Source organism: Vigna umbellata, chromosome 5 (genome assembly GCF_029865625.1).
Source record: "Vigna umbellata cultivar VRB3 chromosome 5, Vumbellata_1.0, whole genome shotgun sequence".
Classification (NCBI taxonomy): Eukaryota; Viridiplantae; Streptophyta; class Magnoliopsida; order Fabales; family Fabaceae; genus Vigna; species Vigna umbellata.
Window position 1 is genome coordinate 60,741,221 of NC_142169.1, and position 26,370 is coordinate 60,767,590.

The 26,370-nt window shown below is 28.8% G+C and overlaps 3 protein-coding genes across 5 annotated transcripts; all 3 read right to left on the minus strand.

Moving 5' to 3' along the window:
- Nucleotides 1–256: 256 nt before the first annotated feature.
- On the minus strand, nt 257–3,117 carry LOC124833875 (Profilin family protein). 3 transcript variants are annotated; one of them, XM_088115363.1, is made up of 7 exons: nt 3,047–3,089; nt 2,853–2,918; nt 2,635–2,704; nt 1,468–1,627; nt 1,149–1,258; nt 712–826; nt 257–624 (listed from the first exon to the last, which is right to left on the minus strand). In XM_088115363.1, exons 4-7 carry the CDS (start codon nt 1,560–1,562, stop codon nt 540–542), a joined length of 405 nt encoding a protein of 134 aa, XP_087971489.1. In that variant the 5' UTR covers nt 1,563–1,627; nt 2,635–2,704; nt 2,853–2,918; nt 3,047–3,089; the 3' UTR covers nt 257–539. The 3 variants fall into 3 exon arrangements, with proteins under 3 accessions (XP_087971489.1, XP_047164391.1, XP_087971490.1); XM_047308435.2 differs by lacking the exon at nt 1,468–1,627 and having other exon boundaries at nt 2,845–2,918; nt 3,047–3,117; XM_088115364.1 differs by lacking the exons at nt 1,468–1,627; nt 3,047–3,089 and having other exon boundaries at nt 2,802–2,859.
- Nucleotides 3,118–4,785: 1,668 nt separating this feature from the next.
- LOC124833888 (hypothetical protein At1g04090-like) lies at nt 4,786–7,737 on the minus strand. Its single transcript, XM_047308451.2, has 2 exons — nt 7,378–7,737; nt 4,786–6,472 (listed from the first exon to the last, which is right to left on the minus strand). The coding sequence occupies exons 1-2, from the start codon at nt 7,490–7,492 to the stop codon at nt 4,896–4,898; spliced, it is 1,692 nt and encodes a 563-aa protein (XP_047164407.2). The 5' UTR covers nt 7,493–7,737; the 3' UTR covers nt 4,786–4,895.
- A 2,529-nt stretch (nt 7,738–10,266) lies between these two features.
- Nucleotides 10,267–11,999, minus strand: LOC124833877 (uncharacterized). The gene has a single exon (XM_047308437.2). The coding sequence runs from the start codon at nt 11,627–11,629 to the stop codon at nt 10,382–10,384; it is 1,248 nt and encodes a 415-aa protein (XP_047164393.1). The 5' UTR covers nt 11,630–11,999; the 3' UTR covers nt 10,267–10,381.
- Nucleotides 12,000–26,370: the final 14,371 nt, after the last annotated feature.

A 26,370-nucleotide genomic window follows, 5' to 3' on the forward strand; every position in this document is an offset into this window, starting at 1 on the left:
TTGTAACTTAATTAAATAAGCAATGGAATACGATGGGTAAGCTTAAATGTGTATTTAGACAGATCTCAAAAATAATTATTTATATTTACAAATCATTATTGTCAGAATTAATTATAAAAATAAGAATTCTATTTGAATACAGTATGTGAAAAATGGTTTTCTGGTATTTAATTTTGATTCGTTTGACATGTGAACAAAATTACTTTTTAAGCAATCATTTTTGAGATCAACTATAGCAATCATTGAAAAACCAGCATGAAATCAACTATAGCAATCATTTGATATTTAAAATAATTTTGTTCAAGCCTATATAAAACATGAATATTCGTTGTTCTTAATTTAATATTAATGGTTGAGATGAACCAATAATACACAACAAGGGTTAAGACCTCTCTCGTACACTGTCATCTATGTGGTTGTGTAATGGCAATGGCTTCATCACCAAGATACATGGGTGCAATCATCTGAGAAAAAATTGGAGTGAAAACAGAAAAGATTAGCCTTGTGGTTAGTGGATGCTACAGATCTGCAGGACCAGTTTAAAGATTTTTTCGTCCTAATTGCCAAGTTAACTGATCAGCAGCTGCCATAGCACGAGATGCTGGACCGATGGAACCTTCATACCTGTGAAACTGAATGATGAGAATACGCAGACAGAATAGTGCATTGATGGTCGATGATAAACATACTGAATTTGAATTATATGCTTACAGAGCAACCAAGATGTATGCTGCTGTTTGTATAACAATAACACCTTCACCAGCGGGCTTTGACGTGTTTATACACCTTGCACTAAACCAGTTCTCATGAATTGTTGTGACCAAGTCTGTCATTCAAATTTCCGTAAGTATCAGAAGATAAACTAAAATGCACCACTGTAGCAGATAAAGTTGCACAGTTCATAACTATACATGTACGAGTAGAACACAGTTTATTATCTCTCAACAGTAAACAGTCTAAAACAAGTATCAAGACCATCATGCTCCAAGAATTGTACCATAGCCCAAATCTCTAAAAGTCTTAAACTCATATTACTCAGTTTCAGAAATTTCATATGTCCTTACGGTAGAGGGCATAAAAGAAGTTGAAAAACAGAAAGCCGCAACTAATTATATAGGCAAACTAAATACAGCTGAGTTTGAGCTTACACTGATTGGATCCAATAACGAAGAGCTCTGTATGGAGCTTATTTTGTTTGATGAAGTCCATAAAGTTACTCAATTCAATGGGATTAGCTTTTATTCCTTCTTGTGCAGCACTGCCAGCACCAAATAGCTCAATTGAGAAATCCAATATTTTTGGAAATAAAAAAGAAAATCCCAGCTAAAGAAGTGCCACACAAAGCAAGCATGAAGTTTAGGAGGCAATGTGCACAAATTTTTCAGAAACAAATACTTAAATCTCCTCAACCACATACAGTATTAAAAATTAAAAAGAGATTTTCAAACAAAACACAAAACAACTTACAATGTCACAACTACTTTTGCTTGTGGATTAAAAAATATAATGTAACAGTAGCAGCTTTGCTGAATCGATACAGTGATATTAACCGGGCAGGACATTGCATTTGATCCTAAGGAATGAACCTGCTATAAACTACTGAAGAAGAAGGAGCAACAAGAAGAATCTGCACGGCTTACAAAGCACTGATTCATTACAACATGGCTTATGTTTAAAATATTTGACACTAGGACATCCATATATAAATATAATCAAATGAAACTAAATACAAACATGAAAAAAGATGTAATTGCTAATCAAGATTTAAAATGAAGCACTTTGCTCTCAATGAATAATCCCAAAAACGAGAAAATTAATTATCTATCAGCAAAGGTATATCACCTTCTCAAAAAAAAAACTTTCTAAGTTTTACACTTTCCTTATGATAATGAGTCGTGCTGAGAACAATGAAAAGGGCAATCATTTTATTTTATATTATATTCTGAGAGAGCTTTTTAAATGTTTAAAAATTGATTACTTTTACAATGTTGATCTCTTTGACGAGAATAGTCATATGGAGATATCAGCTCAAGTGTCTGAGCCAACAAAAAAAAAATAGAACTAGTGCTTAATGTCCGATACATCGTCATACAGGTGTAAAGGAGGAGTCGATTTTGAAAACGTGTTTGATACTCTTGACACCTTAAGTACAAGGAGTATCCGTGCTTCATGAGGCTAATTTGGGGTACTTGATGAAGCATTCATTCAAGTACGTTTCAAGCAACAACAGTGGCCCTTGTTTTATTGTTCGAAGTAGTTCAGGTTCTTGGAGCAATAACAATGGCAAAATCTTACTCGCTAGGTTAACCCTTATCAGAGAACAACCAGAATATACAGTTTTTCATCCAAAATAGCTAAATAAACACTGGTACCAATGAAAATTTTTATGATCAACATAAAATGGTATTATCGTGGAATTCCAGGGTAAGATGGTTGATTCATAACTCGTACAAGTTCAATATGAATAAAAACTCATACAAACTGCAAGATAAGAGCTTCAATTATTTATACCATAGACTGTAGGCAACCGATTTGCATTGCTTATTCATTCCATGTGCTTTTCCATCATCATATAGAAAAATCACACCAGATATAAAAAAAAACATAACAAGAATCAAACACAATCCTTCTTACATGGTAGATAACAATCGAGATGGTCCAGTGGGGTCATGGTTGATTAGCAAAGCAGCTTTTAACGGATGACCTAGAAGGAGTAGGATGTTTAGAACATGAGATAAATATCACCAAATTACAGTATTTACAAAATTAAATTTCCAAAGGGTGATATAACAAAAGAATACATATGTGCATATGAATGTGGCTTGAAAGCAAAATCTAGCTAACCAGAATACCCAACGTTGGTAGAAGCCCACTTATCCCATGTTTTATGCACGAACGCCCAATCCATTGAGTCGCATCTGATAAAGAAAGTGAAAAAGGTAAACAAAAAATTCAGGAATTAGATTATACTAACTTTCTTTGCAGTTTAACTCGAACAAAACAGGATAATTAGTCAGAAATAGTAGAATAGACATTGAATGAAAACCTAGATAGAAGAATGGATGAAGGAAGTAGAAACAGAGAGAAAGACTGAGTCTTGGATTCTGCCTTGTTCAATAAATAGTAGTTATATGTTAGGTTACAATCACTATTGTAAATTTTCCTATTATTTTATTAAAAAAATGAAAAAATTATTAAAACTGTTGTTTTGGAAAATATTTAATTAAGTTTTAAGTAAACTTGTACATTTTTATTTAAGTTTTATTTTTATTTTTTTAATTAATTTGATTATTTTTTTAGTTTAACTTTTTAACTGGTTATCTTGGTTTCTATTTTTTTTTCATTTTATTTATTTGTTTTTCTTTATTAAACAAATCAATAAAAAGTTGTTAAACATAGATTAATTAAAATTAATATAAATATTCATTTTACATTCACACATATCAATAACAGTAAATATTTTTTCACCTTCTCTGTTTAATTGCACAAAATACACCTGGTAGGCTATTAAAAAAAATATGTTTGCTGGAACATTTTTTTTGTCTTTTATGTTTGTGTCAATATCTTCGTTAACAGATATTTAAAAGATGGATAATGATACTTTAACAACATTTTTTTTGACAACATTTTAACATCATTTACGTGTCATTCTGTCATTGTTCCAAAATTATTCCACAGTCAATAATAATAATCATAAACACTAATATAAACCAATCACAGAATGATACGTAAATAATGTTAAAATGTTGTTAAAGTATGATTATCTTTAGAAGATATATGAAAGTTAAAATGTTACTTCCCTTATTTAAAACACATAATTTCATTCATTTAATTTAGTGCCACTAGAAAAAACTAAGACTCTAGAGTACATTTTTAATAATTAAATTTTATTAATAATAAAATTTTACTTCCTGTAGTTTTTTTTAATTATTGAATCCTAAAGTTTAATTTGTTATCATTAGACATGTTAACATTCAGTATACATATGGATAAATGTATGCATAGAAAGGCACAAAATAATGTTTTTTTTTCAGAAAAGTTAAAACTTAACTTATAATTTAACTTGTATAAATATTTTCATATAAGTTTTAAAACTATGTATAAATGCTGGTGAAAAGGTTTCTTGACAAGTAACTTATGTATAATTCACAAATTCATTTTACTTTGTGTAGGAATTACTCTGTGTATCGTACTGTCCTCCTACATGATCATTCTTGCCATTCTCCCATGACTGTTTTCCCATTATCGTCATTTCATGCCGTTCTTTCATGGCCTTCTTCCTAGACCAACCTTTCAGGTTATTCGTCGTCTTCCTAGGTCGTTCTCTCATGGTCATCCACCTAGGTTGTGTAAAGTAATAATGATTCATTAAACTGTTAATGTATATTAAGGTTAGACCGTCATTAGGTCAACTAAGAGTAAATGCTCATCACAACTATAATAAATAAAGGTCTGAGATATGACTTTAGGATCACGATAAGGAGAGCGAACAAAGTTGGACGATGGAGGACCACCGTTTGATCATCAAAACAAGTTGGAGTACTTTGAGTAAGGAACTTCAACCCTATACCCTAAACACCAAGATTGTATTTCATCACCGAACTATATAATTGATCATGGAGTGTTAATGTTGTTTTCATGTGTTTTCATATATTTCTCTCCTCTCTATTTTTTAACCTATTATTTTTCACCTTTTCTTTTGCTAAAATCAAATGAACATTTATGTATTTATTTAGATTCCAACCCCCTTTTACACCAAAAAAATCACTGGTATGGTTGAAGGAGTAAAAACAAAATTAAAGCATATGATTAAAAGAAAAAGGCAAGGGTGGTAGAATATATGATACAGCAGAGAAGGAGAAGAGAGAAAAACTGATGAAGAAGAAGAGAGTGAACTAGTAGCACTTTTCATCTCCTTCCCAGTTAGCCTTCCCCTTTGGACCAATTGGCCCCTCTTCACCATAAAGCTCAGTAGGAAACAATTCAAACAAATTCACCACAGATAATCTAACATACACAGGAAGCAGATCTATCAACTTGTCTATTTCAGAACGTGATTCATACACAATAGCAGGACCCCATTCTCTCATATACTGCAACCAACTTGGTTCTGCAATAGCTCCCTCACCAAGATACTCAGCAGCAACAACCTTGTATCTGCTGCTGGAATCCAATGTAAGTTTACTTCTACCTGCTTCATTCCTTGCTCCTATTCCAAGTTTGGATGCTCCCTGAAGGTAGCTCCCTGGATGAGGAAAACTTGCATGCCCATGCCTTGATGAATAAACAACTGCTTTATTTCCTTCAATAAACTCCAAGTTGAATGCATCCACCCATTCTCCTCCACTGTGCTGTGAAAAAAATACACACCATAGTTCTCCTGTGAAGTTGCTCACACGAAGGGTGAAATGCTCCCAGTCACCAACGTGTTCACCAATCTTGTTCATCTCAATGTTCACCAACCCCACTTGAAGTATTCCAGGTCCGTTGAAGGGGCAAAATACCCACATAGCAATATCAGTAAATGTTCCTCCCAAAGCTGGTTTTAAATGAACATAAAGTTCTGCACTCTCTATATCTCCCTTCTTTACATTATTTCTAGCATCACTCTCACTAGGCAAATCTATCCAAAAAGCACCATCGTTTGTTCCCCCACTTGGTAAGTTTGATCCCTCCTTATCTATTGCTTTACCCTTCTCACTGCCTCTTGAATACACAAGTGCTCCGTTTTTGAAAAACCATTGCACTGATGATGGCAGGTATATCTCATCAGGGTGGAAGTACACAGTGGGGCCGTAGTGGTTAATGAGTGCATGAACTTGGTCTATGTTTGGCATGGCATGTAAAGTGGAGTCAAGATTCTTCAAGCAAGCAATATCTTTCACTTGTTTATTGTCAGAATACGTGCTGCAGAAGAATGTCCCTACTGGTACACCTCTACTCCACATCCCTCTTTCACATGGCCTTGTGTTCCAAACCTTGAATGAAATTTTCGAAAACTTTGAGTTCATGGATAGTAATAGATCACAGGTCTCACAAGTTTCTGTCAGATCGGCTCGCACGCATCTAACTTTTTCAACTTCAGGTTCATCTGGTTTGTTAGTAACCATTATGCCCATTGCTTTGTATCCCAATGGAGGATTTGGCAACCAAAAATAACCACTTCCATCATGTGGTGAATCAGCACTCCATATCAAAGAGTAGTTGATTGGTTTTTTAAGAGCTGGAGATTCTGCTTCGGGTTCTGAAGATGTTTCACGAGCCACAAGAACATATCCTCTCAATGGCTGATCATTGGACTGGCAATAGTGACCAAGGCAGAAAAAATCATCTGGAATCTCCAAAGGTTTGTAAAATGCAAAACCCTGAGATTTGCCATGTGAGCTTTTGCTGCTCCAAACCCTCTCAAACTTCCTTATTTTCAAAACTTCTAGGCTTCCAAGGCTTATCCTTCCTCCAGCAAAACCAGAACCTGATACCATAGCATTCACAAACATTTGATGACACAACAATAGAAAATCAAGTAGGAGCTAACATAATTTAAGAATTATTGATGTCAAGAATTCAACTTTTTTCAAGATCTCTAGCCCACATAAAAGACAAACAAACATCTGCAGAAAAATAGAAAATAAGAGTGTGTTTCCAACAACTACTGAAAATTAAATTATTTCAATAATTCATTATCATAAGATAAAATTTATTGAAATCATTATATACCCTTAAAACAACAAACAAAATCATCGATTGTCATCATCTGGGCGACTAGTCCGATCAAATCAGTATCGGTGTATCGCCCTTAGTTTCATTAGTCAGTATCACATTAAAAACACTCTGTCCACACTCCCTTTAGTGTTAAGGCAATAATTAATGATAAGGCAACTAATCATGTTTAACCCCATAGGAAGTTTGGTACAGTTAATTATTATTTCATCATCAAAGATATGTTGTCTCTTAAAAACCTTTGACAAAATAGAGTGACACATAAATAGTTTCGAATCTCTTCCTTAATCTGAGCTAAAAAGCTGTTAATATTGCAACATCAGGAGCTCTAGCTCATGAAAACATCCAGACAATTACTACACCAAGAAGGATTATTCATGACTATCAATTTGGAACAACACAAGAATAGATGAAAGATTAAAGGAAAAAAGAACATGGTCTAGTTCCTCGTGTAGCATATATCACCATCCTAAAAAAGTAAATTAATTGTGTGATTGATTTAAGGTTTGAAAACGTAAATATCCAAGCTTCAGCTTCAATATTGTATATGCCAAAAGAAACGCAGCTGTTATAATCCAACAGATAGCATTTATTGGATATAGACCGATTCTGAGAAAAAGCAAGAACAGCCATTAAAGATACACAAAAAGCACACACCTTGTGGCCACTGTGGAAGAGGTGCTGGCAGAGAGAAGGGCTCTGGCTCAGAAGGGTAGGATTCAGGAACACTGTTCCACCAAAAACAGTCACAGCTAAACATCTCTGACACCATCACCAGCAAAGAAAGTGACAGAGATGGTTTATTCTTTAGAGTCCTCTCTCCACAACCAAAAGCTGGAAGAGAGAGGAGAATGATTTTTAATTTGTTGTTGATGGAAAACAAGAAAATGATTGAACTATTCTGCCCTCCTTTGTATCTTCGTTGACCAGTGACAACAAAAGAGGAAAAACATGCCGTTTAATTTTCTTTCACTCTTCTGTCTTAACATAAACTTTCCACCCACCCATATAAAAAAAATCAACTTTGTTGCATTTCACTTCTCAAAATATTCTTCTCTCAATTGGGCACAGTTTTATAAAAAAGAAAGAATATTAAATTTAGGAATTAGAGTACATATTTACTAACTTTATTTCTTAATCCAGTTATTTACGTGTAGTGAAAAATTCCTATGACCTTGGACCAGAACGAAGTGGATAATAATGGACGCGACAAGAAAAAGGGAAATGAAGTGGATGAAGGAAAAACAAAACAACAAACAGAAAAATGCGATTTGTGGGTTACAGTTGTGAAGTGATTGAGGATGTCAGCGTCAATTTGGATACGTGTCCCTGTCCCATCGTTGCGCCTCATAAAAAGCATATAATCGTAAACGACACGCTTTTCACCATTAATGTATTTCAATTACTTTGATCAAAGTTATGTTCTATTGCCTGCAATTTCAACGGACCATCTTTGAAAGGAAGGAAGAGTAATGAAATAAGCATCCTTAGCACAAAAGTTAAGGTTATTGTCTTATTCAACTAACATGAAGGAGCTCATTTGATCTTGTGTACCAGTCGAATAGGACATTTAATTAAGTTTAAAGAAAATGCCATAATTAAGTATGCTTATTGTGTGAGTATTATTATATTAGAGTGCGTATTTTTATAATAGTAACTATTTACTTTATGATATCATTTGTGATTATTAATTTTGTATGATTAAATAAAAATATTAGTAATAAAAATGTGTATAAATATTTTTGGCAAATTTGAGTTTATTTTCTATTTTTTGTTTTTCTATTATCTGTGATGGATTAATCCAATATAATTTATAAGAAATACAAATATTGTTATAATTATATTTTATATCCAGCTGGAGTTTTCAATATAAAGTAGGTAAAATTTTATACCCATTGAGAAGTTTGTGCCATCTAATTTCATTATTTTCATAATATGCTGATTTTTTTTAAAGAAAAATTGTTTATTTCGTGAGAATGTATGTCCTGGTTAAATTCTATTTTTTAGCCTTTTACTATTAATTATGTTTTCAGTTCAATAATTATTAATGTTCTTCCTTCAATTTCTATTATTTTTTTTATGAATCTTAATTCCTTTCAATCTTTTAGTTTATATTTCTTTATCTTAGTACCACTCTATATTAATACACCAAAGTATTAAAATAATCATTTGTGCATTTGTCTTTATTTGTCTTTATTTCTAAAAGATACGTAATTTCTAAAAGATACGTAAATTAAGTAAACTCAAAGATTGTGCATATATTTCATGAGTTATGACTATATATTATGGTCGAACAACCTATCTTCTACCTTACGTGATAAGGTGAATTTTATATTTTTTCAAGTTTTGGTCACTCACCAAAACTCTAAATATGAATCTCCTTCTATTTTCACAACTAGACATTTTTATCTATGAGTAGGATTCTAGAAGAATTAAAATAATTTATTTATAAAATCAACGTTAAATATACCCTAACTCAAAATCAATATAGCATTTTCTTCTTAAAAATATTTACACTGTCCTTATCCATATAATCAAACATATATTACATTTCATTTTAAATTTATCTATCATTCACAGCAATATATATATATATATATATATATATATATATATATATATATATATATATATATATATATATAAAATAAAACATGAAAACATAAATCAAGCACAAATAGAGGGTATATATTTATAATTTGTACAACAACGTTAACACAAGATTTGTTGTTACACAAGAAATTACAAAAATTCTCAGAAGTGGAATGCGCATGAAACTGACAGTTGCATCTTTTATAATAAAAGCCAATCGTGAATTAATTATAATATTTTGTAGTTTAAAATACACACTAAACCTACAAAAGTATATTGTAAATGCCCCTAACTATGACAATATAAAAAATATTAAAAATCCAAAATTATAGTTTCACAAAATTGGAAATTTAAAGGAACTTAATCTATTTTAAAATAAGTGTTTTAGGATAAGAAAAGACTATTACCTTATTTCAATTATCCTATCCTTTGTTCAAAATGTAATTAAACTCAAGAGTAAACGTTTGATTCTTTTACTACAGGTAACTCACCCATTATGATCCTTATCTTATTTTTAGTCATAAATCTAAGAGTATTTTCTGTTATACACGTTGATATATAAATTTAAAAAATGAGTATATAATCATTTTATTCCATTATTAAATAATATTTTAGATAAAATTTTGAGCTCAACAAACAACTCAAACACTAACAAAAAAAATTAACATAATAAAATTAAAAGATAATTAAATATTTTTATTCTAAAAAAAATATAAGTTGAAATTTAGCTTTTAAAAAATTGTATGTAATTTGGAAAAATAAACTTTTAAACACAATTTATATCATACCGTATAATTTTGGAATGAAGTGTTTAATTTGATTGTATTTTATTCTATGATGTACACATTCTCTTATTTTTATTATATTTTATTCTTATGAAAAATATAACATTGATTACTAATAATGAAAAAAATAAGAAGATTTAGATAAATAATTAAAGATGATGATAAAGAATTAAGAAAATACATGTAGGAAAACAAAAGGGTTTTGGTTTTGGGTGGTTGAATAGAAGAGTTTGTGTCCGAGTGTTCTATGGCATGCATAAAGTGGAGCTGCTTTCCTCAATTCCTCAAATAAACGATTCATCGTAGGTCAGTTCCGACGACTCCGCAGTCAGACGACTCTTTTCATCTCCGTTATTCCTCTGCCGGTTCCCCTTCGCGCAAGTAATCGTTATCTCACACCCAAACACCGTTCCAAAGCACGAGAACGGCTCGCGGCGCCTCGCCCCACGCCTAGGCGTCTGTACCACGCGCTGCGGCGTCTGTACCACGCGCTGTGGCGTATGTCCCACGCGCTGAGGCGTCTTTCTCACGTGCTGCGGCGTCTTCCCCACGCGCAGCGGAGTCTTCCCCACGCGTTGCGGCGTCCTCCCCTCGCGTTTCGGCGTCCTCCCCTCGCGCTGCGGCGTCTGCCGCAGCTTCATCCGCTCCTCACCGTAATCCTCAAATGCCGGAGAAAGCTCCGCCCTCCACTTCTCCATCTTCTTCACCACAGCCTCATTCCCGCTATTCACCGACCACCCGTCAACCATAGAACTTTCGGCCGTACGCGGCGGCGGCATGGGGTACCACCCCTTCGCGATCGCCGCAGCTACCACCGATGGCGAGGGCCCCACGTCCGAAATGAGCGAGTCTTCGTTGGAGACGCCGCCTTTCCGCACACCCATTTCCGAATCCTGCTCATCGTAGCCGTAACGTTTCGCAGTCCCGCGGTAGGTGTAGTCATTGATGGTGGAATCGTTTTTCTCGTTCTGACAACGTTGCAGCGTCAAAACACTAGCAGTTTCCAAAGGCGAGTGCTTTTCACGGTCCTCCTCGGTAATTACTTTTTTGTTTTTCCTAGTTTCCATTAGTTCATCGTCTCCGGAGGAGCTGAGTTCGGAATAGAGTGGCATGTTCCGCATGGTGTTGTCGAGGAGGGTGATACCGATGTTGAGGTTTCCCCGGGGGCGACCGGAGGGGCGGAGAATCTGGAGCGCGACAAAGCGGGGCTTTGGTTTCCGGCTTTTGGGGAGGAGGTTGGAGACGTGAACGGCGACGGTGCCGATGAGGACGGGGCTTAGCCATGTCTGAGCGTAGATTTCCATCATGATGACTGCGTTGTCGGAATTGAGGAGGTGGTCGTCAACGCGGAACACGAACTTCTCGTCCCACGTGGGGTTGGTGTTACCCTCATGGTCAACTTGGGTGGTAAGTCTGCGGTCTGGGTGGACCCAGCCCACAGCGTAAGCCCGAACGGGTTTGGAGACCTGGGGTAGATCTTGGGCCGAAATCACATTGATTTCTATGAGCTGGTATGGTCCAATCTGGGCCATGATTTTTGGAAGCTTCGACGGAACGGGACGGAGAAGATGGTGCTGCTACGGTGATCACACAACCACTCAGTCACTCTTTGCGTCGATGCAAAACTCTCTCTCATCGCTTGTTCTTATATAGTTTTGCCTCGTGAGCGCGTGGCTGCCATTCCAGACACATGCGAAGGTTACTTTTGTTTGTCAGACTTACTGGATCATATCACAATACAGGTGTGTCTTCTTTCATGCGCTGGGAAAAGAAAACCGAAAAAACAAAATTTTAATAATCATTAATTTTAAGATTAGGTTGCCTTGGAAGCTTCATCAAAATGCATCATTTTTACAATTTTTAGCCAAAGCTTCTCTTATTAAATTATTTTGTAATCAAAATTTAGCTAGTTTTAATTATTTTTATTTAAGAAAATATTCAACTATTTTAATAATTCATAATTTATATATTATAACATTATATTTAACGTAACATTTCATAATTTCACACTTGATAATTCATAATTGATATATATATATATATATATATATATATATATATATATATATATATATATATATATATATATATATATATATATATATATATATATATATATATATATATATATATATATATATATATATATATATATATATATATATATATATATAAAACTTAGATTTCAACTACAAACTCATAAATATAACTCAAATTCTTCTAATTTATTTTTCTATCTCTTTCTTCATTGATAGTGGATGAGACGACATTCCTTCATCTGCTATCGACGAATTATACGATCATCGCACATAAACAAACACAAACAAGTAGGGTGAGCTAACATGCAACAAATCATTTATAAAACATGCATAATTACTTTGATACACTCAACAAACATCATATAATAATTATGTCAGACACCCTCATACCATCCTACCACAATCACACCATAGATACTCATCCTATCATACCACAATTCCTAATAGACACTCGTCCCACAATACTCAATAAACATCCCACAATACTCAATAGACACTCGTTCCACAATACCCAATAGACACTCATCCGGATGATACGTTGATGAGCGGTCACGGGAGGTTATGCACTTGCGATGACTTCTACTTCTTCTTACAAATACACTTCCAAAATACTCCATATCATCCACAAGGTTAGTCCTCAACACTATGTCCAAAATCGGCACATAGACCAGAACCTCATGCCCCTCTCACCACATAATTCATCCTTCTCTACTTGGGACTGGATGATTATTAGAGTATCAGGATGACCTCCAACAACAGGACCCTCAACATCAACATATACACAAATACCATATCATTACAAAATCTCTCCACGAGACTCATACCATGCTCATATTCCTCAACTCATATTATACCATTACAAAATCTCCTCATAATACTCATATCATGTTCAGATACATAAATTCAAATCCAATATAATAAATACAATCATCACAAAAATCACACAAAATGAATATATCACAAAATAAATTAACAATACTAAAATATCACCATAAATGGTCACCGGAGAAGAATCAAATGTTTGACGAATCAAACTCACCATAAACGTTAATACATATGACTAATTACAACTTACTATATTTGACCAGGGTTGCTCTATGATCAGGGATGTACCAACTCCGATTTAAGATTCCTCTATCCTACCATCACAATTATAATTCATAATTCCATATCTACCACAATAACATGAATTCATCAAAAATTTTCATTCCAACAATATATATTGCACAATAATTTAACAATACATAATTTGTTCAACAAGATTTAAGTTAAAAACTTGTCGAATAGACCTCCAGGAAAGAAAGGTGCGTCATAATGAACAACTTAAGTACCAAGTCTTTCCTCAACTAGTTTTAATAAATTTCTTATTTACAAATTCAAAACAACAACATATAATATTAACACAGAAATTCAATATAGATAGATATATAACAAGCACCTATGTTTTTCATTAGAATTTCAAGACATGAATAGTAATAAAACAATACTAAATCATAATATAAAAGCTTTGAAAGATCAGTTCCCCTACCTCTATTTCAGACTTAATTTGTTTTCCCGAAAACCCTCTAGAACTTCTACTCTTCTTGCAACTAAAAATTTGTTCCTAACTCTTTCTTCTCTATTTCTCAAGATTTTTCACTTGATTCTTCCTCTCTTTGCCCAGAATAAGCTTCCCTCTCATGGTTATTTATAGTCCACAAATTTTACTATTCAACGATTTTTTAATATTATTTATTATTTTAATATTATTTATTATATTAATATTTTAATCACCACGTGAGATATTGGATTCCTCAATAATGCTTTAAAATCTGAGTGTTTTATCCACTATCATTATTTTTAATTTTTTTTTAACAAAAAGATAGAATAGAATTTGAACCCTTCTTGAAATCACCACAATTTTCTACCAATTAAGCTACCAAAATTTCTTATTTAACTTTCCAGATTTTATTTTTTACATAAACTTATTATATTTTTCATTCAAAAAAATCTAGTAATAAAATTGTTACTAAATATTTTTTATGGATTTTGCTATTTCATTTTCAATTATTGTTTCAAAAGTTCGTGTTCCAAGTTTTCGTACAAAGTCTCCTGAACAGCAGTGATTGGTGTAAAGGTTTTTTTATTTGTGATTAAATATATATGTTAATGTTTGCGAAAACTAATCCTTGTAATATATTACTGGACTTTAGTATAATAATAAAAATTAAAAAGTTATTATTATCATTATAATTATAAAAAAAATATAAATAATTTGTATATTTTATATATAAATTGTTTTTATTTATTTGTAGATAAAATTTTACTATAAATAAATAATAAAAAATATTAAATTTAAAAAGACGTTTAAAAGGTAAAATTCATGAAATAATTATTTTAAGTTTAAAAAAGTAGTTATTTAAAAAGTAAAATAAAAATAAATGTATGAATCAAAAGAGACAAGTAGTAAAAATACATGTATTAGTGCTAAAAAGCTTTTTTATTGCAAAAAATTCAAAAAAACTTGGTTCGCATAATGTAGCATAGTGCTAAATAAAGTATCAATCCTAGGATTACGATAAAATCAAGTTTAAGAAGTTAAGAAAAATTCTTTTATTATTTACTATTTATTATTAAATAAGGTGGGGACATTTAATCAAAAGAAATGAAATTTTAAAAGAAAAAAAATCTAAAATCTATTTAAAAGAAGAAAGAAATATAAAGTGAAATAAAATAAAAGAAAAGAAAAATCTAAAATACCTAAAACAAAAACTAAATCTGGTATTCTAATTAGTATGATCTAATGATGTATAGAGACACTAAACATGTATGATACACTCTAAAAACACAAGTGTTAATCAGATTAATCAAATAGTTAAAGATTATAATAAAATCTACAGTGATATTGGTACAAATCTCAAAAACTGAATAAAAAAGGAGTATAACAATCATCTAACTTTTACACATTGCTCATGGAATGAAAATATTATATGACTACTCTCAATTAGATCAATAGGAACTATTAGAAACTAACTAAACAAAACTAACACACTAACTAAACAAAACTAATCTGTACAAATTACAATCAAAGTAAAATCAATTTTGATAACCTAAACTAATTCAATCAAAAGCATCTAATGCAACTCTAAACTATATCTCAAGCATCAATATAAAAAACTAGAACTTTTATTTATTATTTTAGCTTTTGCTCATTGCACCCCTTTTACTAATTATTTTAGCCTTTTCTGCATCCACTGCTTAATTCATTCACCCCTATAATTTCATTTCTTGATTTACCTACTTTTTAATTAAACTCTTTTTCTTTCACACATACATTTTGAATATATATACATATATACATATATATATATATATATATATATATATATTATTTATATTTATATTACTATGTTGAATATTCAAGTAATTAAAATCACACCAATTATAATTAATGTAATAATTATTTTATGAATTAAAAAATAGAAAAAATTACTACTTAATAATTTATTAATATAATTGCAGTTTATTGATAATTTTAATTGCATTTATTTTTTATAAAATAAATCTGTAGTATGTTTAATTTTATTTGTAATAAAAAATACAGTATAAATTTATCACATAAACTTTAAAATAATTATTTTTGGTTTTTTATATTGTCAACACCCAATAATGAAAAAATAAAATAAAATAAAAAGTTATAAAAAGTTAAAACAATAATGATTAATGGTGGTGAAAAAAAAAAGAAAAAATTTAAATAAAATAAATTTCTTTAAAAGAATATACAATTTAATTTTAAAACTTTAATTTCTTTAAAAAGAATATATAATTTTCAAATTTTAATTTAGCTAAAAGAATTTTATGCATATCTTGATATTCCCGTTGCTTTTCATACCCCTCACGTAACAGGTCACTAGAAAATATTTTTGAAATGTGACTTTTTAGATAAAGATATGATTTTAATACGATAATAATTTAAATCAATATTATACTAATAATTATAAGTAATATTCCTGATGATAGTTAGAAATAATATATTGATTAGTGTTGTTAGAATGGTTAAAACCCCGTGAGCTAACCTGATCCATCACGGGTTCGGTTCGGGTTGGTTTGAAAAAATGAATTTTTTTTATGAGTCAATTTTCAACCCGACTTACCAACTCACTTAATTTAATTTAATTATTTATTATTTTTTGTTTTAATATTATTAGTTAACATTTTTTGATTGTATTGTAGATGAGAATAAAGAAAAAAGGTGTTTCAATAAAGCAAAATATTATAAATTTATCCATTGAAGACTCTAATGTTATAAATGAATAAGTCACAAAAAAACTATCAATATTACGTCTTTTTGTTTGCTTTTAGATTACATTTGAGTTGTATGTTAATTTTTTTATTTTGATTTCTCTTTAGAGTTTAACATCATTTTAGAGTGAATTTATTTAAATTTGAATTACAAAAAAAATGTATGTTTTAAATTTAAAAAAAAACTTATAATTCATTGAGGTAGTGGGCCAACCCGTTTAACCTACTGACCCATTGTGGGTTGGGTTGGACTCAAATTTTTTCAGTTCGCTAATAAATGAGTCGGGTTGGGTTTACTCACTAAATGACCAATCCGTGATGGTCAAACCGGTGATCCATTTTGACACTTGATATTATATAGATGAATAAGTTCTCACATAAAGGGACCTTTACCAACAATAATTATTAAGAAAGAAATCATTAAAGTACTAATGTGTGAATAAAATGTAATTGCATTTATATTTTAGTTTAGGCCATTTGCATACATAGTTGCATTAACTGAATGATTTCATCATGCATTGTCTTTGTTTCGAATCGTACATTTGGGTTTAGTGTTTTTCTTGTAGATAGGTGTTTCTAAGGGTTAAAATTACAACTTTAGAAAAATTGATGTCCAAGATGCAAAGTTGAAACCAGAGAGTTCCACAACTTAGCTGTGAACATTTCCATAACATGTGGAATTGTCTCCAAAATAGAGAAATGAAGGCAAGTTAGTTAGAGGGAGTAACCACTCTCCTAAAAAAGGGGAATTAGTGGAAAAGTGGATGAAGATTTTGGATGTGATTTTTGTGGAGAAATGGCACATCAAAAAAGGAGGTACACTTCTTCTTCTTCCTTTAGTTTTTCTTGAGAGTTTTATGTTATGCAGAACTAATTTTTCTTTTTACTAGAGGATTGATGTAATACTTTGGATTATAATTTCTGAACCCTTTTAATTGATACTTTATTAATTTTACTTATCTCATTGTTCTATTTATGTTCTGATGTTTATTCTATGAGCGATTTCACAATTGGTAAATTGGGAATTGTTTGCGATTATAAATAGAACAAATTAGATGTTGTTACAATTGGGAAATTCGGCATAGCTAATTAGTTTGCAATTGAGATAACAATTGTTCTTCATGATTTTATTGAATTTTGTAATTGACCTAAGAGATTGGGAGTTAGAATTCAATATATAAGTTTGTCTATTTAAGGAATTAGGGGGAAACAAGCTATTAATAAACTCAAGTGAATAATTACAATTCAAACATCAATTGGAAAAGGGCAAAATTTGTATGAAAACGTATGAAATCAATTCTCTAACTTTGTTTATATTATTTGAATCCCTATCACTTCTTTATGTTCATCATTTCACTTAATATTTTTGTTGCTCAAAATTATGTGAATTAACAATCTAGTACTTAACTCATTCAATCCCAAAGGACGATATTTTGTTAATACAATAATGATTGGTACACTTGCCAAACGTTCATCAAGTACCGAAAGTTTGGGTAGTTCTAATGCTGGGAATGTATGTCACTTCCACTTTTTTTTTTTCTTTTGATTTGGGTATTATATTATATTGTATGCGTTTTTCTTGTATATTTAACTTTGAAATTTTCTTCCATAGACATTATTTTACTACTCACAAATAATAAAAAAAAGGTTTTTCTAGTTTCTTTTGATATTGGTTAGATCCTGCATCACACACGTGATATCTATTTTTAAATTTCATTTAAAAAAAAATCTAAAATATTTTTTTTCTTATTTAAAAAAATAATAAATCATAAAATAAAAGACAAAGATGCTTTCACATTTATAAATATATGAACACTCGTTTGATCATTCGCATTGTCTTAATGCTTAATAATTTTTAAAAAAAATAATTTAATATAACTTTCAAGATATAAGGACTCATGTGATCGTCTTCATCGTTTTAATACTTAATTACTTTTCTTTTCTAAATAATTTAATATCGTTTCAAAAGTATAAGTATTATGACTATAAGCGTGGACGGAGTACTTGTTGCTTTTCTTTTTCCCCATTCCTAAAATACCAAAAAAAATTCAAAATCTTCAAAATCAAAATATATCAAACAAACTTTTTTTCAAAGAACCATGGACCCTGAATGAGAATAAGCAAATCCATAAAACAAAAATATATTTTTTCTATGCGCATCTGTAATCTAGAATTCAGTTTTTATAGACCATGTTTTATTTTATACTTTTCCATAATTTTTTTAAAATAAATTGTGAGGACATCTCTCTAAACCTTATTTTTCAAACTTTTTTTTCAATTCACTCCCCGTGATCCTGTTGCGACATATATTATTTTTATTTTAGTTCTAAACATTAGAGAACTAGAAATAATTTTTCCAATGTTTCTTTAGCCTTTGAAATATAATGTTTAAGAAATTAAAATCATATATTTAAAATATATATATATATATATATATATATATATACTTTATTGTCATATTATTATTTTTATTTATTATCTATACGATCATACAAAAAGAGATTGTGGCCACATTTTTTTTTCCGATTTTATCTTTTTAAGTGATATTCTTTTTTAATTTTAACCATTTTTAAAATTTAACCACTTTTTCTAAATTAAATAAATAGAAATCATCTACAAAATAATATATAAGCTAATTATTTATATTTAATGTTATAATTTTATTTTTTTGTTATTATAAAAAATAATAGACATGTAGAGATCTCTTTTTTCGTGTTCATATTATTTTTCAATTCTACTCTTTTTAAGTAATATTTTTATTTTTTAAATTTAACCGATTGTTTCAATTTGAAATCTTGAATATAACTATTTTATCGCTGTATTTAAATTTAAAAAATTAAAAATAAATTCGTAAACCTAGTTTAACATAAATGTAAATATTTTGATGGGGACACGGAACCGTTACAATCCCTATTTATACTCTGAAATGGAAAAAGTTTCGCAAATAAACAATCCGTCCAAATAGACCCTTCACCATCCTTTGCCTCTCTCTTTGTATCGGCTTCATGCCCTTTCATTTTCATTTCCATATCGCAGCATTGTACCATCGCAACGGCACTGTCTCAGTCGTTCCTCAAAGACTAATTCTCAGGTTCTTATTCTCTTCAATGCTCGTTTATCAGGTAAGTCACTGCTTAAACCATTCTTTGTTTTCAGAGTAATGTATTTGCCTTTATTTTCATGTGTGGTGGTGTTATGGTTTGAAAGGAGAAAGAGCTTAAAACTGTAACGGAAAGAAATTGCATTCTTGATCAATCATCTTTTTAGTATGCCATCGTTATTGTTTCTCTTTTTATTATATAATTAGGTTTCAATTTCAAGATACTTAGATTATCGGTAGAAATGGTAAAAATAAACAGCTATTATTGATTCTATATGTTGAGTTTAGTTTTACTGTGTTGCTGGTATAATTTATTATATTGCTGATCAGATTTTGAACCATTCTTGGATTGTGAAAACATTTTATTCACATTCTTTCTTTATTGCAAAAGAATCGCATTGAGATCCTTTTCTTATTTGAGTTTTATTTGAAAACTTTATTAGTCTTAAGAAAATCTTTTGGTTATAATTTTAATTGCCACATAAACATAATTCACTTAGTTCAACTCATAATATTTTTCAAGAAAGAATCAATTATAGAAAAATCATATCTCCATAGAAATATATATTGTTTAATATTACATATATGTTTAATTCCTTTGTAAAAAGGAGGGAGGAAAAAAATGTAAAGAAAATATATTTGTATAAAGGAAAACAGAAAGTGGTTGGTTTTCAGGTGTATTTATATTTGTTTTTTAATTTTATTCCTTAATAAGTAACCATTTTCTTATACTAAATAGGTATTTTATCAATTTTATCCTGATTTTTTTAAAATATCAGGTCTTCGAGTTAACATGTATTGCTTAATATTCTATGTTCCTTTTATTTGTAAAAATGGGGGAGGTGAAAGAAGAGTTTAGATAAAAGAATTTATACCTCTGTAAAAAAGGACAAGAAAATAGTTAATTTGTATCGTCGATTACATATTTTTTCAAATTTTATCCTTTAATAAGTAACTATTTTCTTAAATTATAAATATTTTATTAATTTTACTTTTAAATGATTTTTTTTAAATATCAGGTCTTCATGTTGACATATTGTTTAATATTATAGTTTCTATTATTTATTAAAGAATAAAAGGAGGAAAGGGAAAGAAGGGTATAGAAAAAGGAAACTAATTCATTCAGAAAAGGACAAAACTAATAATAGACTTTTATTTGTATCTACATTTTTTTAAAACTAAAATAAGTATTTTTATCAATTTTACTCTTTATGTAATCTTTTTTAAATATGTTTTTTTTCCTATTTAATTACTTTTAATTTATTTTAAACTAAAATAATTATTTATAATAAAAATTATGGATTAAATATATGTTTTGATACTTTAACTTTTAATGAAGTTTAAAATTAGTTTTTTTTAATAAACCAATTTAGTTATTTAATTTTAAAAATATTTGTATTTAGTCTTTTTAATTAAATTTTGTTAAATCTATTTGACGTTTCAATAACATCGAAAACAGGTTTAACACATTTTTTTTTTTAATATTAATTGAGAAAAATCTTTAAAATCTCAAATAAACTTAACAAAATTTGGTTAAAAAAGTTAAATTAATGCAATTGTAAAGATGAGGACTAAATTAGTCCTAAGTTTTGAAGATTATGGGTTAAATATATGTTTTGAGCCCTTAACTTTTAATGAAGATTGGAATTAGTTATTTTTCAAAATTTTAGACCAACTTAGTCCTTCAACTTTAGAAATGTGTGAATTTAGTTTTTTTAATTAAATTTTGTTAAGTTTAATTGATATTTCAAAAACATTTTGTGAAAACATTTCATGAAAACATGTGAATAGTTTACACAGGTTAACTTATTTTTTCTTCAATGTTAGTTGAGAAACACATTTAAAACCAATAAAAGACTAAATTAGTCTAAAGATTCAAAGATTACTAATTAAATATATGTTTTGATCCCTTAACTTTTAATCAAGATTGAAATTAGTTATTTTCTAAAACTTTAGATCAATTTAGTCTTTTTAATTTTTGTTAAGTTTATTTGACGGTTTAAAAGTAGTTCATGACAAAATTTGAGTTGTTTGCATAGTTTAACCTATCTTTTCTTCTATGTTAGTTTAGAAACACATTTAAAACTTCAAATAAATTTAGCATAATGTAGTTAAAAAATTAAATTAATGTAATAAAAAATAAATTAGTCCAAAATTTTGAATATATATTAATTTCAATATTAAAGTTCAGAGATAAAAAACATATTTAATCTAAAAATTATTTATAAAATAAATAAAAATAATTTATAACAAAATTTATAAAAAGTATTTTTGTTTATTTTTCTGATTATAGTTTTATTATTATTTTTAGATGAACACACATGCTAGTATTTGTATTTTCACTAGTTTCAGTTTTTTTAAAGTAAAATTAATATCTATAATAAAAAGTTGTCTGCCAAGTAAATAAAAATTATTCATAATAAAATTATTAAAATTATTTATATTAATATTTATGTTTATAATTTATTTTCTTATAATGATAAATATACATGTAGTATATATATTCACTAGTTTTTTAAACTAAAATAAATATTTAGAATTTGTCAACAATAAAATTATAAAAATTATTTATAACTACCTTAAACATTATTATTATAATTTTTAATAATAATTTTATCATGTTTTATTATGATAAAAAATAATAAACACATACCTACCTGCATAATTTCACATTAAAAAATAATGAATAATGTGATTTTGAATTTTTTTATAAAAAAGTCTTACATTTAATTTTATTCTTCATTCGTTTATCTTTAATCAACTTTTTTTTTTTAATTTCCACCCTCCTAATTATTTTTTCTAAATCAGCCACAACCTAAAATTTTATATGCAGCATAAACTTTAACAATGGAGCATATTTTCCTTTTATTAGCTACCATTATACAATAATTAATAATAATAATAATAATTAATAAATGGATCAGGTTGTAATCAAGAAAATATAATTGTTTTGTTTGCAAGAAAGTAAATAAGGAAAAATAAATACTAAATTTAACATTATTATTTCTCACCTATTTATATTCATCTCTTTATTTTTCATTATATTTTTTTATTAAACTTTTCAACCAATTTTTTCATTAACTACTATCATCTACATAGTTGGCCTTGTTTCATTAAAATCCTTGTTTTTAGATTAAGAATCCATTCTGCAGCAACCATGTATTTAGACAACATATACTCTGTAATATCTTTGCATTAACCTTGTTCTGTAGAGTATACACAAATCATGTTTATTTATAGGTTTAGATGGAGAGAAAAAAAGAAAAGGTGGAATCTAATATTATTTTTCCTAAATTTTTATTTAAACTGATATGTGTTAACTATACTTCTATTTCAAATTTTTATCTCGTTAGGCTTCTATATTTTTGAAATGGATTAATATAATAATTTTCTTCCATCGACGTTAATATATTATAAACTATGTTTTCAATTATAATGAAAAATTAATTAATATATTTGAAGTATTAATATTATTATTGTTGTTATTAAAATTAACACTAAGTTAACATAAGAAATAATAATAAAAGACAATAGACGAGCATAAATGTTTCGGAATATAAAACATTAGATTTTATTTTGTTTTTTCACAATCATCCCTAATATATGGTTTAGTTAAGATACTTATTTCAATTTTGGATATTATAATGTCCTATAAACTTAACCTTTCATGGCAATATCTTAAATATTTTCATTAATGTCTCCCTTTCAATATAATTTTTTTTAAACTATCTTTGTTAGTAACTAATTCACGAAAGTTATAATGAAACTATTTAAAAATGAAAGAGGTGTTCTTAGTTCTTCTCCGTCCGGCTATGAAATGGAAGTGATCTCCCAAATTCAATTTTTACCTTAAAGGACAACTTTGTCCTTTTGTGTGATTTATTTTACATTTTAAATATAATTTTAATATTAGATTAAATATGTATGTGATTTTTAAATATGAATGTGAAATTATTATTTTTTTAAATTTTATTATATTTTGATTTAAAATTTTAAAAAGTAAATTAATATATAAAGTCTTAGAAAATGATAGTGGTTTAAAAATAACGAGACTTTTAATATTAAAATGTTTTTGTATAAATAATTTTGTTAATAATGAGTTTTATTATTTTAAAATACACAATCTATCTGAAAATTACTTTCTAGAGTTTACTTTTTCCTGTGAGTTTTCATCTCTTCTTTATCTATTTAAGATTAGAGACTGTTTGCGGAATCAGAGCGATTATATCTTCAAGTCTAACGGATATCTTTTCTAAAAAAGTAAGTTAGTTTTTGTTCTTTTTCTTTGGTCGGTCTTGTTTCTTTTGCACTTGATCCTTAGTGCTTTTTCACGTGTCTGAGTCTTTGAGTCTTTTATACGACACTCATTACTTTCCAGGAAGAGTCTGAGTTTAAGTTGAATTAATGGATTTGTTTCTTTTGATTATTAATTTGAGTTATCATTTTTCTATGTGTTTCATCTTTCAATCACGTTAAAAGTAATGATTTTGACATGTTTCTAGGTTTGATTGAGAATGTACTTTGATTGAATTTAAGAACTTTCACATGATTAGAGTCTTGCTACTAATTGAGAATGTGCTTTGATTGGTGGTAAGAATTTCAACTATAAGTGATTGAGAGTTTACTTTGATTAATTAACTTTTAATTTGGTTTAAGAGATTTAAGAACAAACATGATTAAACATAATAAGATTCGATTGAGAATGTACTTTGGTTGAATATATTGTAAATAATCTAGAAAGGTATTGCTTTTGATTGAGAATTTACTTTGATTAATTCTAAGATCCTCCTCAAGTTAATTAGAAATGTACTTTAATTAATTTGAAACCTGAACAATAATCGATTGAGCAATAATATGTGGATAACTGATGATGGATCTATCTTGGAAAAATAATGTTATTAGCCTATTTTATTATTATTGTTTCTAAGTTTCTCATTTGTTATTCTATTTAACTCACAACATTCTTCAACATTAAATTCATTAAGATATATTTTCATTCTTATTTTTAAGCATTGCATAGTATTTACTAACCTTTCAGAGCCTTCATAAGAATCAAATATTGAAAAGCAATCTCGTATTCGTTGGGAAATGACTCATGGTTACTTTAACCCCAAATTCAACTACAACGTATCAAATTGGAATGATTTTAATGGTGTATCTTGATCATGTTTTTGTTGTTTGTAGGTGCTATTAGTATTATTTGACATGTGGTAGCTGAATGAGAGTTTTATAGAATCGTTAGTCTTCAAAGAGGTAAGGAAAGCTAGTATTTGTTTTAATTTGTGTCAAGAAGTATGAAATTATGTTTGGTAGATTGTGATAATGATGTTTGGTTGAATATGTTATCATTTTAGATAATTATTTAGTAAAAAATGTGTTTGATGAATGAAATTGGATTATTGATGAATGTTGTTGTGAATGATTATGAATTGGTATTTGCTTGAATTTTGAATGTTGCAGTTTTGGAGTCCTAAGAGGTACAAATCTATTTTAGAATCGAAAGTAGTGAAATAAGAGTAAAAGTGTTGTTTGGTGTTTTCCTAGATGCCATTTAATATTTTAAAATTTTGGTTTAAAGCATTTGAACTCTGATATATGAGTTGTGAGTTGTATGTTGATTGGTTGAACCTTAATTCTTGACCAAATCACCAAATTGGTATTTATTTTAGATTTTAGATTTGTTTTTGGATCAATTCTAGTGTCTAGGATGCCATTTTGATCATTTGGATGAGTATTGGGGGTAACCAAGTTAGAAAAATCATGTTGTTGTAAAAAAAAAACTAACATGAATAATCGATTACCAGATCTGATAATTAATTATTTTAGTCATATTTGCTTATTTGATGCATAACTCTATGGAATAATCGATTATTAGATCTAATAATAGATTATTGTAGTAGGTATTTTGAGATAATTGATTATCAGACTTGATAATCAATTATTTCAGTAGGTATTGCTGTTTTTACTTAAAACTCTCGGGATTAATCGATTATCTCATAAGAAAATGAATATTTATGATTTATGGTGGATGAATATGATGGTATGCATGATGCTTCATGAAATGAAATATTGAATATTAATATGTATGGTTTCATAACTCTCGTGGAGAGATTCCATGTTGGTGACATATAGTCTATGTATTATTTTAGGAGCTTAGTCTTGGAATTATCTTAACACTCTAATGATCATTTATTCTCAAGTGGATACGGGTGTCATGTGGTGAGAATAATAGGAGGTCCTAGTTTGGGATCGATACCATTAACAAATAGCGTTTTAACAAACTAAATTTTTATTATAGGTTGTACAACTTGTCATAGCTTGACAATAACACATGTATCTGGATTTTGAGTCTAGATATCTTACTTGTTTAAGTGTTTTGTTTAGTTTGAGTCGAAAATATAATGTTATTTTGTGAATGTTATGTTAGCTTATTTTATATTAACTTATCCTTTTGTTTTCATTTTCCTGTGTGTTTGTTTTAGATTTTAATTTTCTAAGTTCTAAATTTTTAATGTTAGAAATCTCTAGTTTTTCTTGAGTTATCATATTTGTAACAGTTATTTTAATAATTTTATACTAGTAAAGTAAGATATATATAATATATATATATATATATATATATATATATATATATATATATATATATATATATAATTGTTAGATTTACATGTAAGGTTGGAGATAGTTTTCTCCAGAAATCTTTTCGTTGTTTACTGTAGATATCTATTGCAATATAATTGACCTCTGACATTGTTTTTTATTCTCTGAACCTGTACAGGAAGAAGATTAATATTTGGTCATATAAAATTCAAGCTGATAGGTAGCTTCGGTAGTGTTTTGATTTGGGTGGCTT

Bases quoted from the DNA above. Each gene is read 5' to 3' on its own strand.
- LOC124833875 (XM_047308435.2), bottom strand. From the start codon at position 2,908: ATGGATTGGGCGTTCGTGCATAAAACATGGGATAAGTGGGCTTCTACC. The intron at 1,259-2,634 runs GTAAGAAGGATT...TGGTGCTGGCAG, and splicing joins TCTCGATTGTTATCTACCAT to TGCTGCACAAGAAGGAATAA. The intron at 827-1,148 runs GTAAGCTCAAAC...TTTGAATGACAG, and splicing joins CGTTATTGGATCCAATCAGT to ACTTGGTCACAACAATTCAT.
- LOC124833888 (XM_047308451.2), bottom strand. From the start codon at position 7,492: ATGGTGTCAGAGATGTTTAGCTGTGACTGTTTTTGGTGGAACAGTGTT. The intron at 6,473-7,377 runs GTGTGTGCTTTT...CTATGGTATCAG, and splicing joins TCTTCCACAGTGGCCACAAG to GTTCTGGTTTTGCTGGAGGA.
- LOC124833877 (XM_047308437.2), bottom strand. From the start codon at position 11,629: ATGGCCCAGATTGGACCATACCAGCTCATAGAAATCAATGTGATTTCG.